At 37.2% G+C, this 16,830-nt stretch overlaps 1 protein-coding gene across 2 annotated transcripts in view; it reads left to right on the forward strand.

Moving 5' to 3' along the window:
- The first annotated feature begins 84 nt into the window (after positions 1 to 84).
- Positions 85 to 16,830, forward strand: part of Exoc5 (exocyst complex component 5) — a 69,995-nt gene continuing 53,249 nt past the window's right edge. The window contains exon 1 of one of the 2 annotated variants that reach the window (XM_046460853.2): positions 85 to 224. In XM_046460853.2, the coding sequence (XP_046316809.1) occupies positions 198 to 224 (27 nt within the window). In that variant the 5' untranslated portion in view covers positions 85 to 197. Of the gene's footprint in view, positions 336 to 16,830 lie in introns of both variants that reach the window. The other variant, XM_058584639.1, reaches the window with a different exon arrangement.

Below are 16,830 nucleotides of genomic sequence, written 5' to 3' on the forward strand. Positions count from 1 at the left end.
CAGCTGACAGGCGTCTGCGGCTCCGCTTCATGGCCGTTCTCTCGCTCAGCCTGGGTTCTGTAAGGACTGGGGAAGCCCGCGGCGGCTCGGAGTTGGAGCTGACCAGCCAAGCAGGGAACTGTGCGCGGCGCCGCTGAGGCGCAGCATGTGAAGAGGAGACGGCATCCAGCGCGGGGCGAGCCTCTCAGCCGGCCGGGATGGCCACGACGGCCGAGCTGTTCGAGGTGGGTCCCGCGTCCCTTCGGGGAGTGGCAGGCCCGGGGTGCGGGCCGCGAGGTGCGCGGGCGGAGAAGCGGGCGTTCTCCCGCCGCCCGGAAGAAGCCCTGGGAAGGAAGGTGCGAAAGCCAGGGTGGGGTGGCGTCTTCGGCGGCGGACGGGCGGAGCGTGCGGTGGGGGAGGGGAGGTTTGGGACCGCGGGAGGGCGGTCGGTCCCTGGGCGCTAGCCGGTTGTCCCAGGAGAGGGTTGGCTTGGTCCGCGGGGTCTGAGGGGCGTCTCGGAGGTCCCTCCTAGTGAGGGACGATGTCCATTCGGAATAAGTCGTGGGAAGGGCTGACTCCGGAGGCGAGTAGAGGAGCCGGCAGCTCCAGGTGGGGCGAGCCTTGTCTTGTCGCGTGACTCTTCGTGACAGTATTTCAAGGGGACCACCTGAGACTGCGACTCTTGGGGGCTTCTCATTGCGCCATTAGTAATACCAGAAGTGGCACTCATGTGCTTACTCTTAACATTTGGTAAAGCTGGGAGTCTTTTTTTTTTTTTTTTTTTTTTAAGGACAGTAAAGGCCTGTTTAGCCTACAACTGAAGGGAATCAAAACTGAAATGATTATGTGTTGGAATCTTAAGAAATTTAAGGGTGTTATAAAAACCACCTAACTGCGAGCTGGAGCATCGTGAACGTGCGCTTGACAGTGTGCATTCTAATGTATTTCCTTGAATATATTCAGTCTCCTAAGCCTGAAAATTTAACTTTTTGAAGTCCAGTGTAAAAGTGTGTCTTGTTTGAAAGGATAGGAAAGCCGCAACTGAACCACGAAACAATGAAACATATAAAATATTTCCTTGTGTGAAAGAAAGCGGAGATACGCGTGAAAAGAAAGGAAAGACCCTTATTTGGTGTGGCTATTCTTTATTGAGTTACAGAAGTATAAGCAGTAGAGCACAATGCCATTCACAATTGAGAATTTCTCATCAGGGAAAATTGTATCCCTTTTCTACCTGAGATTCAGCAGTTTGTGTGGCTTAAAATTTAGATGACACAGTTTTTGTTACAATTGGAACTTTTCATTATTACTTTTGTGAGTATTATGTCTTGGCCTTCAGTCGTCCCTTGCATAGATAACGCTTTTTTTGAGGGGGATGACATAATATTATAATGAATTGTAATAAAACAGCAAATTTTGAGTGAAGCATTATAATTAGATGAGATTTAAGAAGTATTAATTGTGCCTTCTCAAATTTAATTGTTGGAGGATACATTACATCAGTTTGTCCAATTATAAAATTGTGCCATCTGCTTTTTGACACCAGAGCAAGGAGACATTCTTGCTGAGAACTTTTACTGTGTACCTGGGCAGAATACTAGGTAGTTCTGTAGTTACTTGTTTTCTTTTTCACATCTTACAAAATTTTGTGAAGGTGTGAGATTTTTAATTAATGTATTTTGTGACAAACCAGCTGTTAACAAAAATCTGTTATATTGTCGTACAGTTCATAAGACACTTTTGAATTAATGGATCCTCCTTGACATTCTCAGTTGTGTCTTGGACATATTTTAAATATATCTTTTCTTTAGATGAGTGACCACATGAGTTCCGTAACTTACTTGAAAATATATTTGGGTACTACCTTTTTCCCCAGGGGGAAAAAAGGGGGTTGTGGTGAAATATATATTTTGTTCTCTAGGGTCTTGCCATTTAGTAAAGTAGTTAAGCCAAATTAGGGTTTACCTTATCTTATTGTCTCCAGTTAAATGGTAGCTGGTGAGATTTAGTGGTGGTGACAGAGACAGAACCTCTGACCAGAGGGTTCTTAGACCAAACTTAAACATATTTATAGGTCTTAACTCAAGTGACTTTTCCCTGGATATATGTAGCTGTTGCATCATCAAAATCAAAGGCATGTTGTAATAATAGTTATAATTATTAGTTAAATGTAATTAAGAAGTATATTTATCTTTTCCTGGATGCCTATGAGTCTAGCTCTATAGTGGACTCTGCTGTTGAGGAAGTTTTCATTTTCAAGTGAAAAGTTGACCTCTTAAGATTTTAGAGGGAAAAAAAAAAAAAAGATTTTAGAGGGAGAAGAAAGAAAAAATCCTCAGTCACTTCTGCCATTTCCTGCTGTTACTACCGTTGATCTAGGTTGCAGAATAAATCAGGGAGTGTCTTTTTCTCCTGCTTCCCTTTCTTAGTCACAACTGGGGAACTGTGGAAAACAGGGCAGGATGTAGTCAAGGATATTTTGTTTTTATGCATCCTGGTTTTCATGTACTGTTAAATAGAATTGTGCTTTCATTTTCCACATTGAAGAGATTATAAAAGGAAACAACATTAAACTGTTAACTGTGCTTTTAAAAAAAAATCTCTGACTTTTCCCTTTTAAACAAAGACAACGTTATGCAACAAAATCAAACTGCAGGATATTTCCTCAGTTGGCAGAAATGATTTATTAATAGATGATTCATTTATTGTTATAATGTATATCATAGAAATCTCCCAGTTTCAACTCTTGTTGACAGATCTTTCTGAAGGTATCATCTGTAGTGTTTTTAAATGATCACCTCAGGATGAACTTTCTGAACAAGATTTCTCTGGTTTGGATTCATTATGTATTCTACACATAAATAATGACTGGAGTGGTAAAGTGCCTCTGGGTTCAATCCCTAGTACAACTCCCACCCCCACCCCGACCCCAACAAAAAAGAAAAGAGTAGAAAAGAAAAAAGATGGTGAGTTAAAATTATAGTTGGGGTAGAAAAATGTGTTAATATGGTGCAGTGGAGTCCAGGATCTTTTCCTGGGATGATTAGGAATGCTTTCATATAGTAATGACATTTCAGGGCAGACACAGACGCTAACTCCAATTTGTAAGGGGGTGTGTGTTTAGGGAATATTGAGATGAAACAAGGTGTGTCTGTGCATGGTTTAGAAATAGGGAGTGTTGTGGCTGGTGGTTCATAGTAAGATATTGAAATTGAGACCATGGGGGTTTGAGGAAGATTTGAGAAAGCTTTTTGTAGACCATATTAAGGGGCTGAGCTGACTCCCCTCCCCCCACCCATCTCCTTTTCTTCAGTACTAGGGATTGAACCCAGGGGCAGTTTACCACTGACCTACATCCCTAACCCTTCCAGCACTTTTTATTTTGAAATAGGATCACCCTAAATTGCTGATGCAGGCCTGAATTTGTAATCTTCCTGTCTCAACCTACCAGAGTGCTGGGATTATAGGTGTGTGCCGCTGTGCCTGGCCTGATATGCTTTTTTAAAAAGGGGATGTCGGGGGAGGCAGGGAATCTTAATGTTCATGTGAAGAATGGCCTTCAATGGATAAGAGATTTTTAGCTAGGAAAACAGGGGTCATGGGCAATCTGCCTTAGTTCTTGTCATTTGGTAATTATTTCACAATTGTCTGTTGATTGATTAATCAAGGCAGGGAAAATTTTAGCATAATTTAATGGAAACACAGAAGCCAAGAAATCTGGAAAGATGTGTTGGAGGAAGAATCAAGAGTTCTGTTAATGAGGAGTTAATTCCAAGTTTATGAACTTTGGAAAATAGGTGGTTGATGATGTACTAACTTGTGACACAGAAATTGGAAGAACCCTTCAGGGGTAAGGAATAATGTGCTCATTTAAAAATATATATATATATATATATATATATTTTAAATTTGAGTTTTTATTAAAGTATTTTGGTGAAGAAGTCCAGAAGGCAATTGTAAATATGAATTGGTTACTCGAAAAGAGGGCATAGCTAGTTAGGAGTTTAGGAATTACTATTTTAATTGGATGGTTATTTAGACCTGGGAATGAATGACATCTCTTAGTTCTACTTTTTAGTAGTTATGTGGTCTTGGGCAAGTTACCTAACATCTTTGTGCCTCAGTTTTTGTGTTTGTAAAGTAGGGAAAAATAGTTTCTACCTAGAGAGTTATTTTACTTAGATGAATCTCAATTAAAACATTCTCAATTTAATTTTTAAAATTAAGTAGTAGTCACTTTCAATTTAGGTGGATTAAGAAAATGACATCTATCAGAGAGGAAAAGTCTTTCAGTGCAGACTGAGAAGAAAACGATACAAAAGATAGGAGATTATGCTAGGAGAGAATTAAAAAACGAGACTGGATGCCCAACAAGATCCGCAATCCTACAGTGTGACTGACACTCATCTCCTAGAGAAGAAGGGTATTTATTTCTTGAACCTGGCCAGTAGAAGTGATACTACATAGTGTTTTCCAAGGTGGTATCCTGGTTCTCTTTTAATACTCTTTTGAAATCTAGCAGCTGTTCCAAGTAAAAGCCAAAGCAGCCCTTTCAAAGAACCAAGGCCCTTGGCCCTCAACTCTGGCTGAACTCCCAGCTGACAGTAAATACCAATTTTGCCATCCCAAGTTGAGCAGCCTCAGCTGATGTCACATAGCCTCAGCTATGTTTCCTTACTGAGCCCTGCCCAAATTGCAGATTTGTGAACAAAATATTATTGTTTTTTTGTCACTAAGTATGGGGATGGTTGTTACATAGCAATAAATAATTGGAACAGAGACTACATCATTAATAGGCTTCAACCACTTTTAATATTAAGAATGGTAGAAGCAGAGGTAGATGATTAAGAGTAATGGGTTTACGTTTAAGTGTTATGCCTTGAGTTCTCTAGTCAAATCAACTTGGAACTGAACTTCTGGAAGAACAGTCCTCAAATTGAGGATGATTTTAGACTGCACTTGTGTGTGATTAGTGTAAAAATACTGACTCCTCCGGATTCTCAGGAAATTGGATAGATGTGTGTGTGTGTGTGTGTGTGTGTATTTGTTAGATTTAAAATTGATTTGCCCTGTTCTCTTAATAGTGGATTGCAGTTTTATATAGTACTCTATAAACAAATAAAAACACACAAATTAATTGAAAATTCTAGCTAGTTAAGTGGCATGTTTTTTTTTTTTTTAAGTTTTTATTGTTAAAAATTTATGTAAGCCGAGTGTAGGCCTATAATCCTAGCAGGGAAGCTGAGACAGGAGAATCATGAGTTCAGAGCCAGCCTCAGCAACAGTGAGGTGTTAAGCAACTCAGTGAGACCCTGTCTAAATAAAATACTAAGTAGGGCTGGGAATGTGGCTCAGTGGTTAGGTACTCCTGCGTTCAATCTCTGGTACCAAAAAAAAAAAAAAATAAAGTTTATGTAAAAAGTATTTTGAAAACCTGACCTAACTTTTCAGATGCTGTTTTCTTTTCTTGGAATTGCAATATGAAAAGAGAGAATAGTTTAATATATATGCATATAGGTATATACACGTATGTACATGCATACATACACAACACACACACACACTTGCTTACTCTGGATACAATAAAATGTATTTTACAGGAACATCCAAAGAGATTAATGATCCTTGAATTCACTTGTTTAATTTCATCCCAGAGGCATTATTAAGTGCATGTAAATATATTTAATGTCTTAATTTGCAAATACATTTGATTTTTGAAATACTAATGGTAGATTTTATTAGACATTTTCAGTAACCACTTCTAAGCACTTTATCAACTTAAGGTAATCTTCAAATTAACCTTCTGAGCTAAAAAACTTAATTTTCCCCACTTTACAAATAAGAAAACTGGAACATAAAGATGTTAATTTGCCCAGAACCACACAACTACTGGGAGATAGAACTGAGAGATGTCATTCATTCCCAGATCTAAATAATCATTCATAGTTTTTATTTTAAAACACTCATAGTAGAGTGAGAAAAACTTTTTTTTTTTTTTTTTTAAAGAGAGAGGGAGAGAGAGACAGAGAGAGAGAGAATTTTTTTTTTTAATATTTACTTTTTAGTTTTCGGCGGACACAACATCTTTGTTTGTATGTGGTGCTGAGGATCGAACCCGGGCCGCACACATGCCAGGCGAGCGCACTACCGCTTGAGCCACATTCCCAGCCCCAAGTGAGAAAAACTTTGTGTTAGAATGCTGGTTTAGTTCTTTGACAAATTGCATTATTTTCTTCAAATGTTAAAAATAAGATGATAACTAAAGGCCATTCTTGCTTTAAAAAATTTTGAAATTTGGGCTGGGATTGTGGCTCAGCGGTAGAGCGCTCGCCTAGCACAGGCAGGACCTGGGTTCGATTCTCAGCACCACATAAAAATAAAGGCATTGTGTTGTGTCCATCTACAAAAAAAAAAAAAAAAGATTCATTCTCTCTCTCTCTTTTTAAAAAAAATTTTGAAATTTAATTCTGTTATTTCCTGAATCTTATGCAAGGTACTATAACATACCATTATCTCTGAGGCATAGAAATCAGATATTTATTGTCAGAAATTAGATATTTTCTCTGGGAAAAATATTTTACTTCAGAGAATGAAAGAAGAATATTCTAAAGTACGTATTGAGATCATCTTCAAAATAGTTCTAATAATATGAAGACTTATTGGCTAATTATCTCAGTTTAAAGAATCAACATTTCCTTCAGGATCACATTTTAAAATAGCCTTTATTTTACTTATTGTTTTGGGGCGGGGACACGGGGATTGAACTCAGGTACACTCAACCCCTGAGCCACATCTCCATCCCTATTTTGTATTTTTAGAGACAGGGTCTCACTGAGTTGCTTAGAACCTTGCTTTTGCTGAGGCTGGCTTTGAACTTGAGATCTTCCTATCTGAGTCTTCAGAGCTGCTGGGATTACTTTCAGACTTGTGCCACCATGGACGGCTCAGCCTTTAATTTTAAAAAGAGTAAAATTATTCATCTTGTACTGTTGCAGGTAGTTTTCCCAGATACTTTTCCAAGTTTGTTTTAGTTTCAATATGCTTTATCTTTCTATTTCCATGGAAAATTTAATATCAATTTTGCTGGCTTGAGACAAAAGATTTAGTAGTGTTTTATGAAAAAAAATCAAGTCAATAATTATAATTTATTTATTGACTTATAGGAAACACAAAGAATCTCATTATCAAATCAAATATGGCTAAAAAGAGAGGACAAATTTGTTTATTTTCAGTACTAGAATTATTAGACTCCTATATGGTTTCTGTTAGAATCTCAGCTTAATAGCACTATGTAATGCCTATTTTTTATCTTTGTGTTATGGGTGGTGGTCTTGTCTTTTTGGTTTTGGATATGTGAATCAAGGCATGATGTTTCAAGAATTTTTTCAAGGGATTCAGCCGTATCCCCAGCTGGTTAGTATTTTGTTTTGCGCAGCATTGGTCTCTTCATAGTTGGAAAGCAAGAGCAACCTAGGATAGCTTGCCCTGATTGTCAATTAAAGTGTGAAACTTACATAAATTATTATAAAACAATAAGTGACAATTAGGGATATATTGCTCTGCATAGGGATATGAACTTTGAAAGTTCATAGTGGGGAGAAATCGGTAGAGATTATGTAGAGAAGGAACTCTTTAAGGAAGAACTGAACCAGGTTTGGAGTAATGGTACAGTGGTATCCTTGTCTCTTTTGTATTATTGTCCAGAACACCACAGAATGGGTTATTTATAAGGAAAATAAATTTATTTCACATAGTTTAGGCGGGGGTTGAGGAATTCAATATCAAGGTGCTAGAATCATTTGAGTTCTAGGGGGTCTTTTAGCTACAGCATCCCATGGTAGAAAGCAAGAGGTGGAGGGGACAGTGGGAGAGTGAGGATACCCTTGATGCAAGGAACTCAGTCTCAGCCCCTTTTAATTGGCATTAATCTAGTTATGAAATTTTTGTGACCTAAACATCTCCCATTGAGCTGGAACCCCCCAACACCTACGTTGTGGAATTAATTTATTTTATTTTATTTTTTTGCCGCAGTCCGGCTGCAGCAAAATAACCGGAGGGTGACAAGCAACTTGTGTAGATTGATACAGCAGGAGTAGGAGCCGTTTATTGTAGGACCGGAGGGGTATATATCCATTCCACACAGCTTATCTTAATTAACATAAACTAGATACAGCAGTCAACCAATAAGGAATCTCCACACTTAATGGCTCACTGGCGTCACCTCACAAACCACTCCCCCTGGCAAAATGCCAGGCGCCATCCTGACTTGTTTACAGACTCTAACATTTCCCCCTTTTGTTTAATTTAAATAACGACCATAGTGGTTTTTACACAAACACCACAAATAATCTGCTACAAGCTGAAGGGGAGGATACAAAATGCCACAATACCAAGCCAATTGATGGCTCCATGCAAGAAGCCCTTGGAAAAATTATACCAGCAATGACACCGTTAGCAAAGATACCGAGTTACAATTTGTTGTAGATTACAGTTTGTTGTCTCAGTCCAGGTAAAGCAGTGTCTCAATAGATTAACTCACAGTCCAGGTAAATCACAGTCCGGGTAAGTTCTGCAGGCAGCTAGCTTAAATCACAGTCCAGGTAAGTTCTGCAGGCAGCTAGCTTGATCCGAAGTCTCGTCCGGTTCTCAGCAACACTGGAAATTCTTCCACCCTCGTTTTCACTGGCACTGGGACGAAGGCAGGAACTCCGGCAATGTTGGCTAAAGAAAATCCTGTAGTATTCCAGCAGGCACTAAGAAAACAACCTTCTGAACAATTTAGTACATTATCTCAAGGTTTTTTTACATTTGAAATAAGCCTTAATGGTGCTCATTATTCATCAGCCTCCAGGTGTGGGAGAACCATTGTAGCTACTGGCCTTGGAAATGATCAAACTTCAGGGACACTTTAGTTATACATGACCATATAAAGTATTTTGATATACATACAGGTAGTATAACTTCCCATTCTTGTGGTTGTACATGATGTGGAGTTACACTGGTTGTGTATTCATGTTCACATAGGAAAGTTATGTCTGATTCATTCCACTGTCTTTTCTATTCCCATCTGTCCTTACTTCTCTATTCCCCTGCTGTCCAATCTGGTGATCCTCCACCCACTACCCTGGACCTGTTATGAGTCACAACACATTAATTTTTAATACATGCTTTTGGGTGAATATACTCAAGCCAGTAGCAAGTGGTGTTTGGATTTGTTGGAGGAGAAAAGGTATTCTGTAGGGTGAGTTTTGTGATCATAGGCTACGAAGCAGGAATAGCATGTATTTGAAGAGTATACTGGAATAGGCTGTTGGAAGTATGGCTGTTTATATTAGGGTACAGAAAAATTGAGGTAGGTAGAGCAAGATAAGAACCTTATGACATATATATGTGTGTGTGTGTGTGTGTGTGTGTGAACTTGGTAATGTAGGAATTGCATAGGGAAGTTCTAACTGAAGAGTTTTTGACAATATTCCTAATAAAGGGAAAATACCTTATAGATAGTACTAGAACCCATGGTTCATTTGGTTTAATGGGATACAGAACACCTCTCTGAAATTCTCTAAGTTTTATTCTTTTTCCTTGACTGGTGAAAATATTGTAGGTTCTTTGAGTTTGTGGGTGGTTCTAATACATTGTTTTGGATGTATTTTGGGGAATAACTATAGGAAAATATAAAAAGTTAGTTGAAATTTTCTCAGAAACTATATTAAATTAGGAATTTATGTTCTTGTGCAAAGAATTGGTGTCCAAGAGATTTTCAGTGGGAATGACCACAAACACCATGTTTTATCTTACAGTTGGTAACATTTACAAAGAAGTAAAAACAGTTTGACACATCATGGCAGTAACCTAGTATGTAAAGGCCAATTTAATGTGATAGTATCTTAGTGCATAGTTTGTATCAGTTTTGGTAATTTTTGTTTTTACTTAACTATAGTAAGTTGGGTTTCATCTTAGAGGAAAATTAGAATATTAGTGGAATGAATTATGGCTCCCAGTCCTATAACTGCCCTCAGGGTTGAAGTTGATACTGTCTCCCTCCTGTACTATCCATTCTAATTGTACCTTACCTTCAGCTAGTTGCAGTGTTTATCTGTGTATTTTCAAGAGTTGATTGTGGAGTTGATCTCCCAAGATCTCTTGTGTGTCAGGCATACTGTTCTTTGCCCCTGCTATGTAATAGTAGCATTGCCTCATGATGTTCAAGGTCAGTTGTCCTTACCAAAGATAGTCATTCTTTTTACCTTTTATTCCCTGGATATAAGTGGCCACTGTGACCAGGAAGTATTGGTAGTTTTAGGTTAAAGGGACTTTTATATGTGCCTACACAAAAATGTTCCCCTTCGGTTGACCAACATCTCTTTCATTACAGACTTCAAAAGTTGCAGGGAGAGTATGCACAAGTTAGGCATCATGATAAGTAAGGCCATTTCTGCTTTTACTCCTTGTTTCTGACTCATGTGTTTTTCCTGTAGGGGACACAACATCATATAAAGGTTTTTAAGGTGAGAATTTACACTGTATCTTGGAAGATAGTGCTTCAACTTTATAGAGTACCGCTTCTGAACTGCTGCTTCAGCTATATCTTCAACATAGATCTAGTTATTTTACTATGTTAAGTCTTCTGTTTTCTTATTTATTGTCTGTCTCTTGTTCTATCCATTCTTCAGAGTTAGGTTTTGAAGTCTCTGTTGTTCTAGGACTGTATGTCCATTTAGTTCTGATAGTTGGCCATATATTTGGATGGTCTCTTATTGGGTGCATTACATCCCATGGGAGAAGGGCTTGCAGAAGTGTGTAGAGGTGTAACAAAAATGATGGCCACCAAGCTCTGTGTACCTCTTTGATCAGAAGCTATAGTCAGAGATTGGATGATATTTTTTGTGTCCACTCTGGCTTCTGCAACTGAGTGTGGGTTGTTTAGCAGTAAATGCACAGCTATCTCCCAAGGGCTTGGAGATGGAGCTTGGGCAGTTGCTGTGCCAAGAAGCCAAATGTTTATACTTTATTTCTTGCATTACTTTGTTCTTTTGTGTTTAGTTCTTTCTTTATTTTATTTTTTTTTGTAGTGAACATTTAAATTCCTTTCTTATTTCCTTTTGTTGTTACCATGGGGATTGTATTATAACACCCTAATACCATAACTTAATTTATAACACTCTAACTTGAATTTATAACAGCTTAACTTTAATAACTTGTAAAACTGCTCTTCTACTCCATTCCAATTCTTTTGCTTGTTGATAGCACTAAGTTTCATCTTCATACATTGTATGCTCCATAGCACAAACTGATAGTTTTTAAAAATACATTATCATTTTAAATCATGTACAAAATCTGGAGTTAGAAAACAAAGTTTCAGTACTACTAGCTTTTAGACTAATAATTTTTAAGAGTTATTCTCTTAAATAATGTAGGGGGGAAAGTATAGTTAAAAACCATTGTTACAATATTAGCTTTTATAATTGCCTGTTTATTTCCCTTTGTTAAGATCTTTATTTCATGATATGGCTTTGAGTTACTGTATAGTGTACATTCATTTTACCCTGTACTACTTCCTTGAACATGTCTTGTAAGGTAGGTCTAATGATAATGAATTTTCTCAGCTTTTTTTTCTGTGAATACCTTAATTTCTCCCTTGCTTTTGAAATATGATTTTTGTGAATATAGGATTCATGTTTCACTTTCTTTTTTTCTTTTAGCACTTTGAATTTATTAACCCTCTAGCCTTGAATGTTTCTGAAGAGAAACCTGCTGATAATCTTATAGAGGATCCCTATTATATGACAAGTCACTTCTTTTGTGCTGCTTTCCTGAGTGGTGTTCTTCTTCTTCTTCTTCTTTTTTTTTTTTTTTTTGGTATTAGGGATTGAACCAAGAGGCACTTTACCACTGAGCTACATCCTAGCCCTTTTTAAAATTTTTTTCTTTTGAGACAGACTCTTGCCAAGTTGCTTAGGCACTCACTAAATTGCTGAGGCTGGCCTTATTATCCTACTGTCTCAGCCTCCTAAGTTGCTGGAATTACAGGTGTGTGCCACCTTTTTTCTTTTGAAAGATTGATTGTAATCTGTCTTGATGTGGATCTCTATGATTTCATCTTATATAGTTCATTAAACTTCTTGTGTGTTTATATTAATGTCTTTTAGTTGAGAAATCTTCAGCCATTATTACTTCAAATATTTTCTTGACCCCGTTCTTCATTTCTTCTCCTGAAACTTCCACAATGTGTATATAGGTCCACTTGATGGGGTCTGTTCACTTTTCTTCAGTCTTTTTTTCTTTTTGTTTCTCAGACTCAGTAATTTCCATTGTACTATCTTCAGGTTCCCTGATTCTTTCCTTTGCTTGCTGAAATCTGGCTTTGGGTCCCTCTACTTAATTTTTCATTTCAGTTATACTCTTTAGCCTCAGAATTTCTTTTTAGTTTTTGTTTTTGTTAATCTATGGGGATTTTGTTTATGTATCATTTTTTGACTTTCTCCACATTTGTCCTCATTTCCTTGAATATCTTTAAGACAATTGTTTCAGAGTTTGGGTCTTTCTCAAGGACAGTATCTGTTGATATCTTTTTTCTTTGAAAAGTCCTTGTTTTTCTATTACTTTGTATGCCTTGTGATTATTTTGTTTAAAACTGGACATTTGAATCTATTTTTTTTTAATTTTTTTGTTTTTTATGTTATTTATTTATTTATTTATTTATTATTTATTTTTTTTGGACATTTGAATCTAATAGTCTAACAACTCTGGAAATAACAGTCCTCACCTTTCCCAGTTTTGCTAGTCCTTGTTACATAGTTGTTTTTGTTTGTTTGTTTTAATTATTGTAGCTTATGAGGGTCAGCCTGAGAAAAACTTAAGGTCTTCTTAGATTTTCTCTTCATGTACTTTTCCCTGGGAACATTTTCTAATTTCCCCTGTAAGTGTGGTTGTTTTTGAATGTCTTGGTCCTTAATGTCTTGCTGCAACATGACTAAATTATTCAGGGTCACTCCAGGTCAGTTTGGGTTAGCATGAAATAATTACACACAGACACAGAGAGTACCTTTTTCTTAGGGTCAAGTGACAGCTCTCAACCTTAGGGGTCTGTTGGAAAGAGAGAGCTTGCATGGGGATTCTTTATTTTTTATAGGGGGCATACAAAGGGAGGGTTTGATGGAATGTTCTTTCCAAATAAGGCAAAGGGTCAGGTTTCAGGGGGTTGAGTCTAGCTTTGTGGTCAGTAGAATGATTTTTTGTGGTCAGTAGAATGATTGACATCTTGGCAAGTCACACCCATCTCAGGTGCTGTGTGGGATCAAAAGGCAGAGCGAGCCAAAAGGACACATACGTGCACAGCCCAAACAGAGCAGCAGCGTCAGCCCAGTCCGCTCATGTTCTCAAAATGCCCACAGCTTACACACACAACCCATGGCTGCCTTGTGACTATGTCTGACTCCACAAAGGAGAGAAGAGAAAAATGAAGAAAGGAATTTTAAAAAGAGTGCCAGCCATTTAAATCCTCTGGAAGTCACTCCATCCCGTGGGAGAAGGGCTTGCAGAAGTGTGCAGAGGTGTAACAAAAATAATGGCCACAAACTCTTGTATACCTCTTTGATCAGAAGCTATAGTCAGAGATTGGATGGTTTTTTGTGTCCACTCTGGCTTCTGCAACTGAGTGTGGGTTGTTTAGCAGTAAATGCACAGCTATCTCCCAAGGGCCTGGAGGTGGAGCTTGGGCAATTGCTACTGTGCCAAGAAGCCAAATTGACAGAAATTAACCATATTTTGCTGTCTAAACTTTCTCTTGGGAAGTTATAAGCTTTCAATAGTCTCCTCCAGAGTTCTAAAATAGCACCAGACAGATTCTGACAGTATATTTCTTGTCTATGTATGGAAACATATTTCTCTTGTTTCCTATCCCACTATCTTCCCAGGAACCTCTTTCCTTGTAAAGTGGTAATGGGACATATTCATGCGTGTTTGTTTATGTATTGACTGTGATTGCATTTATACCACCATGGCAGAGATTAATGATTGTAACAGACACTGTGGTCCACAATCTTAAAAGTATTTACTCTCTGGTCCTTTAAGAAAAATGTGTTAATTTGTGCATTAGATTCTTAAGGGTAGCATTAATTTCTGCAGGACAATTTAATTAACTACTTTTGCTGGAGAGAGACAGTGTTATGGACTTTGACTTTGGCTTCCTCACTATCGTAACTCTTACTGTATAGACCAAGTACACACTGTTAGAGTTGCATCAGCCATCCAATATATCTATTCCTGTTATACATTTGGAGATTGGGAAAATGGTCTGTAGGTGGGTCATGGGCCTGTTGGACCAATGGACTGTTCAACCTTGGTCAGGAATCTACTTATTACTTAGTATCCATGTGGCCTCACTCAAACAAGATCCATGATGCTTTAGGTCAATCAAGTATTATTATCCACTTGGCCACTGAATCCAGCATACCTCAAAATGTTCATTTTCCCATTCCTTGGTGTACTAGAGTAAATGATTGTAACTCCTTTTGGGAGAAAGAATAGAAAAATCATTACTGTATATATTTGCCAACATATTTCAGGGTTCTTTCTCTTCATAATCTGGACTTTTCTTCATTTAACAATAGAGAATATATCATAGGATATCCTAAGATCTTAGTACAAACTCTGGACCCTAGCTCTTGATGTCATTCACACCTCTTCTCCCCTTCAATCACTCAGTTTTAATCACACAGGCTGTTTGTCATTTCTTGCATACTCCTGTGTATGGTGTATTCTTCCCTTGATGGCTTCTTTCTTAGCTGCATACAAGCTTTTGTTCAAAATTTATTTTCCTATAAATTTTTTCCTTGATACTTCTAGCAAAAATAATCCCATGCTTATCCATCATTCTGTGTCCCTTTTAGTTTTCTTCATGGTTCTTATTGCCTTATCATTTTTCTGTTCGTTTGTGGCTATCTTCCACTAGGAGCAGAAATTTTCTGTCCTTGTCTACCATTTTCCAGGTATCTAGAAAAGTCTCTGACATATAATAGGCTCTTAACATTTATTGAATGAAGAACTACTTTATTCAAGAGACTTCAAAGTATTTATGATAAAAATGTTATTTTTTGCGGTCAGTAACATTTGTTGATTTATAAGTTTTGGGGTGTATATCATTTATAAAACTGACACAAAATTGATGAACAGTATAAATTTGTTTAATTGAACTGTAACTACTCAATAATATAAAATTAATAATACATAAGAACTTAGATTAGCTAGACTCAATGGCACATGCCTATAATACCAGCAACTTGGGAAGCTGAGGTAGGAGGATTGCAAGTTTGAAGCCAGCCTCAGCAACTTAATGAGAACTTAATTTAGCGAGATCCTGTTTCAAAATAAAATATAAGGGCTACAGTGGTAGCTCAGGGTGGAGTGCTTGCCTAGCACGTAGGAGGTTTCTATCCTCAGCACTGCATAAAAATAAATACATACATACATACATAAAGTAAAGGTATTGTGTCCATGTACAACTAAAAACAAGATTAAAAAAGAAATAACACATAAAAAGGTTTGGGGATATAGCTCAGTGGTAAAGTGCCCCTGGGTAAAATTATTAAGTATTGATACAAAAAATTATAACCAGGAAAAGATAGGGCAAAAGAGCATGATTTTTTTTTTTTTTTGAGAGAGAGAGAGAGAACATTTTTTAATATTTATTTTTTATTTTTCGGTGGAACAACATCTTTATTTTTCTGTGGTGCTGAGGATCGAACCCAGTGCCCCGCGCATGCCAGGCGAGCGCGATACTGCTTGAGCCACATCCCCAGCCCCAAGAGCATGATTATTATACGAAGTTTTTTAATGGGAGTATTGTGGACTGTTGGAAGCACTGACTACTTCCTAAAGTAGTTTAGCTTCTTTTAAAGAAAAAGCTCTTCATTTTGCCTATAGTTAAGATTTGGGCCTTGGAATCTGGTAAGTCACAGTGGTTTTGTATTAAATTACTTTTTTGTATCACAGTTATAAAATAATCAGTATTAGTAGGATTTACTACTTATCATGGTATTGAATGCTATATAGTGTGTAAGTACTAAGCACATGCCCAGCACATAGTAAGCACTTAAAAATTTGAGCTATCATTATCATTTTATCATCACTGTGTTTTATGTGCTGTTAAGGTTTTCTAAAATTATTTTTTTTGTGTGTGTACTGGGGATTTATCTTCGGAGTACTCTACCACTGAGCTATATCCCCAGTTCTTTTTATTTTTAAATTTGAGACAGAATCTCAAATTAGCTATGGCAGGCCTCAAACTTGTAATCCTCCTGCCTCAGCCTCCAGAGTTGCTGACATTACAGGTGTGTGCCCAGACAGGTTTTTCTGAAATTTTTTGATTAGCTTACTTTCTAAAGTTCTGAGTAGCTTTAAACATAAATTCCTTTATCCTGAGTTAATACTTCTCAATTTATATATGCAAAATAAAGATTGTTAGACACACATCAAATTTTTGACTTCAGGAGAAGTAAGGTAAGCAAGAAGTGTGATTATCTAAATGATTATATGTTTCCTAAATAAGGTCATTTTAATTTAGGATATCAAAAAGTTTATTTTGGATGAATATCTAATTCATTCTTATTAATTAATCTTATTAATTTTTAATTAATAAGATTCTTATCATTTTTAAGCATGTCAGTACTTACAGATAAACTGAATTTTTATTTTTAAAGTAGCTAGTAATTTCGTTTACAGGTTATGTCTTGATTATATCAGATAGTGTTTTGGTCAGCTTTTTCACTGCCCTGACTACAACAACCAACAAGAACAATATTAGAGGAGGAAAAGTTTATATAAAAGCTCACTGTTTCAGAGGTCTTAGTT

Source organism: Marmota monax, unplaced genomic scaffold (assembly GCF_021218885.2).
Source record: "Marmota monax isolate L192 unplaced genomic scaffold, Marmota_monax_Labrador192_F-V1.1 WCK01_AAM20220418_F8-fsc00001, whole genome shotgun sequence".
In the NCBI taxonomy this organism is placed as follows: Eukaryota; Metazoa; Chordata; class Mammalia; order Rodentia; family Sciuridae; genus Marmota; species Marmota monax.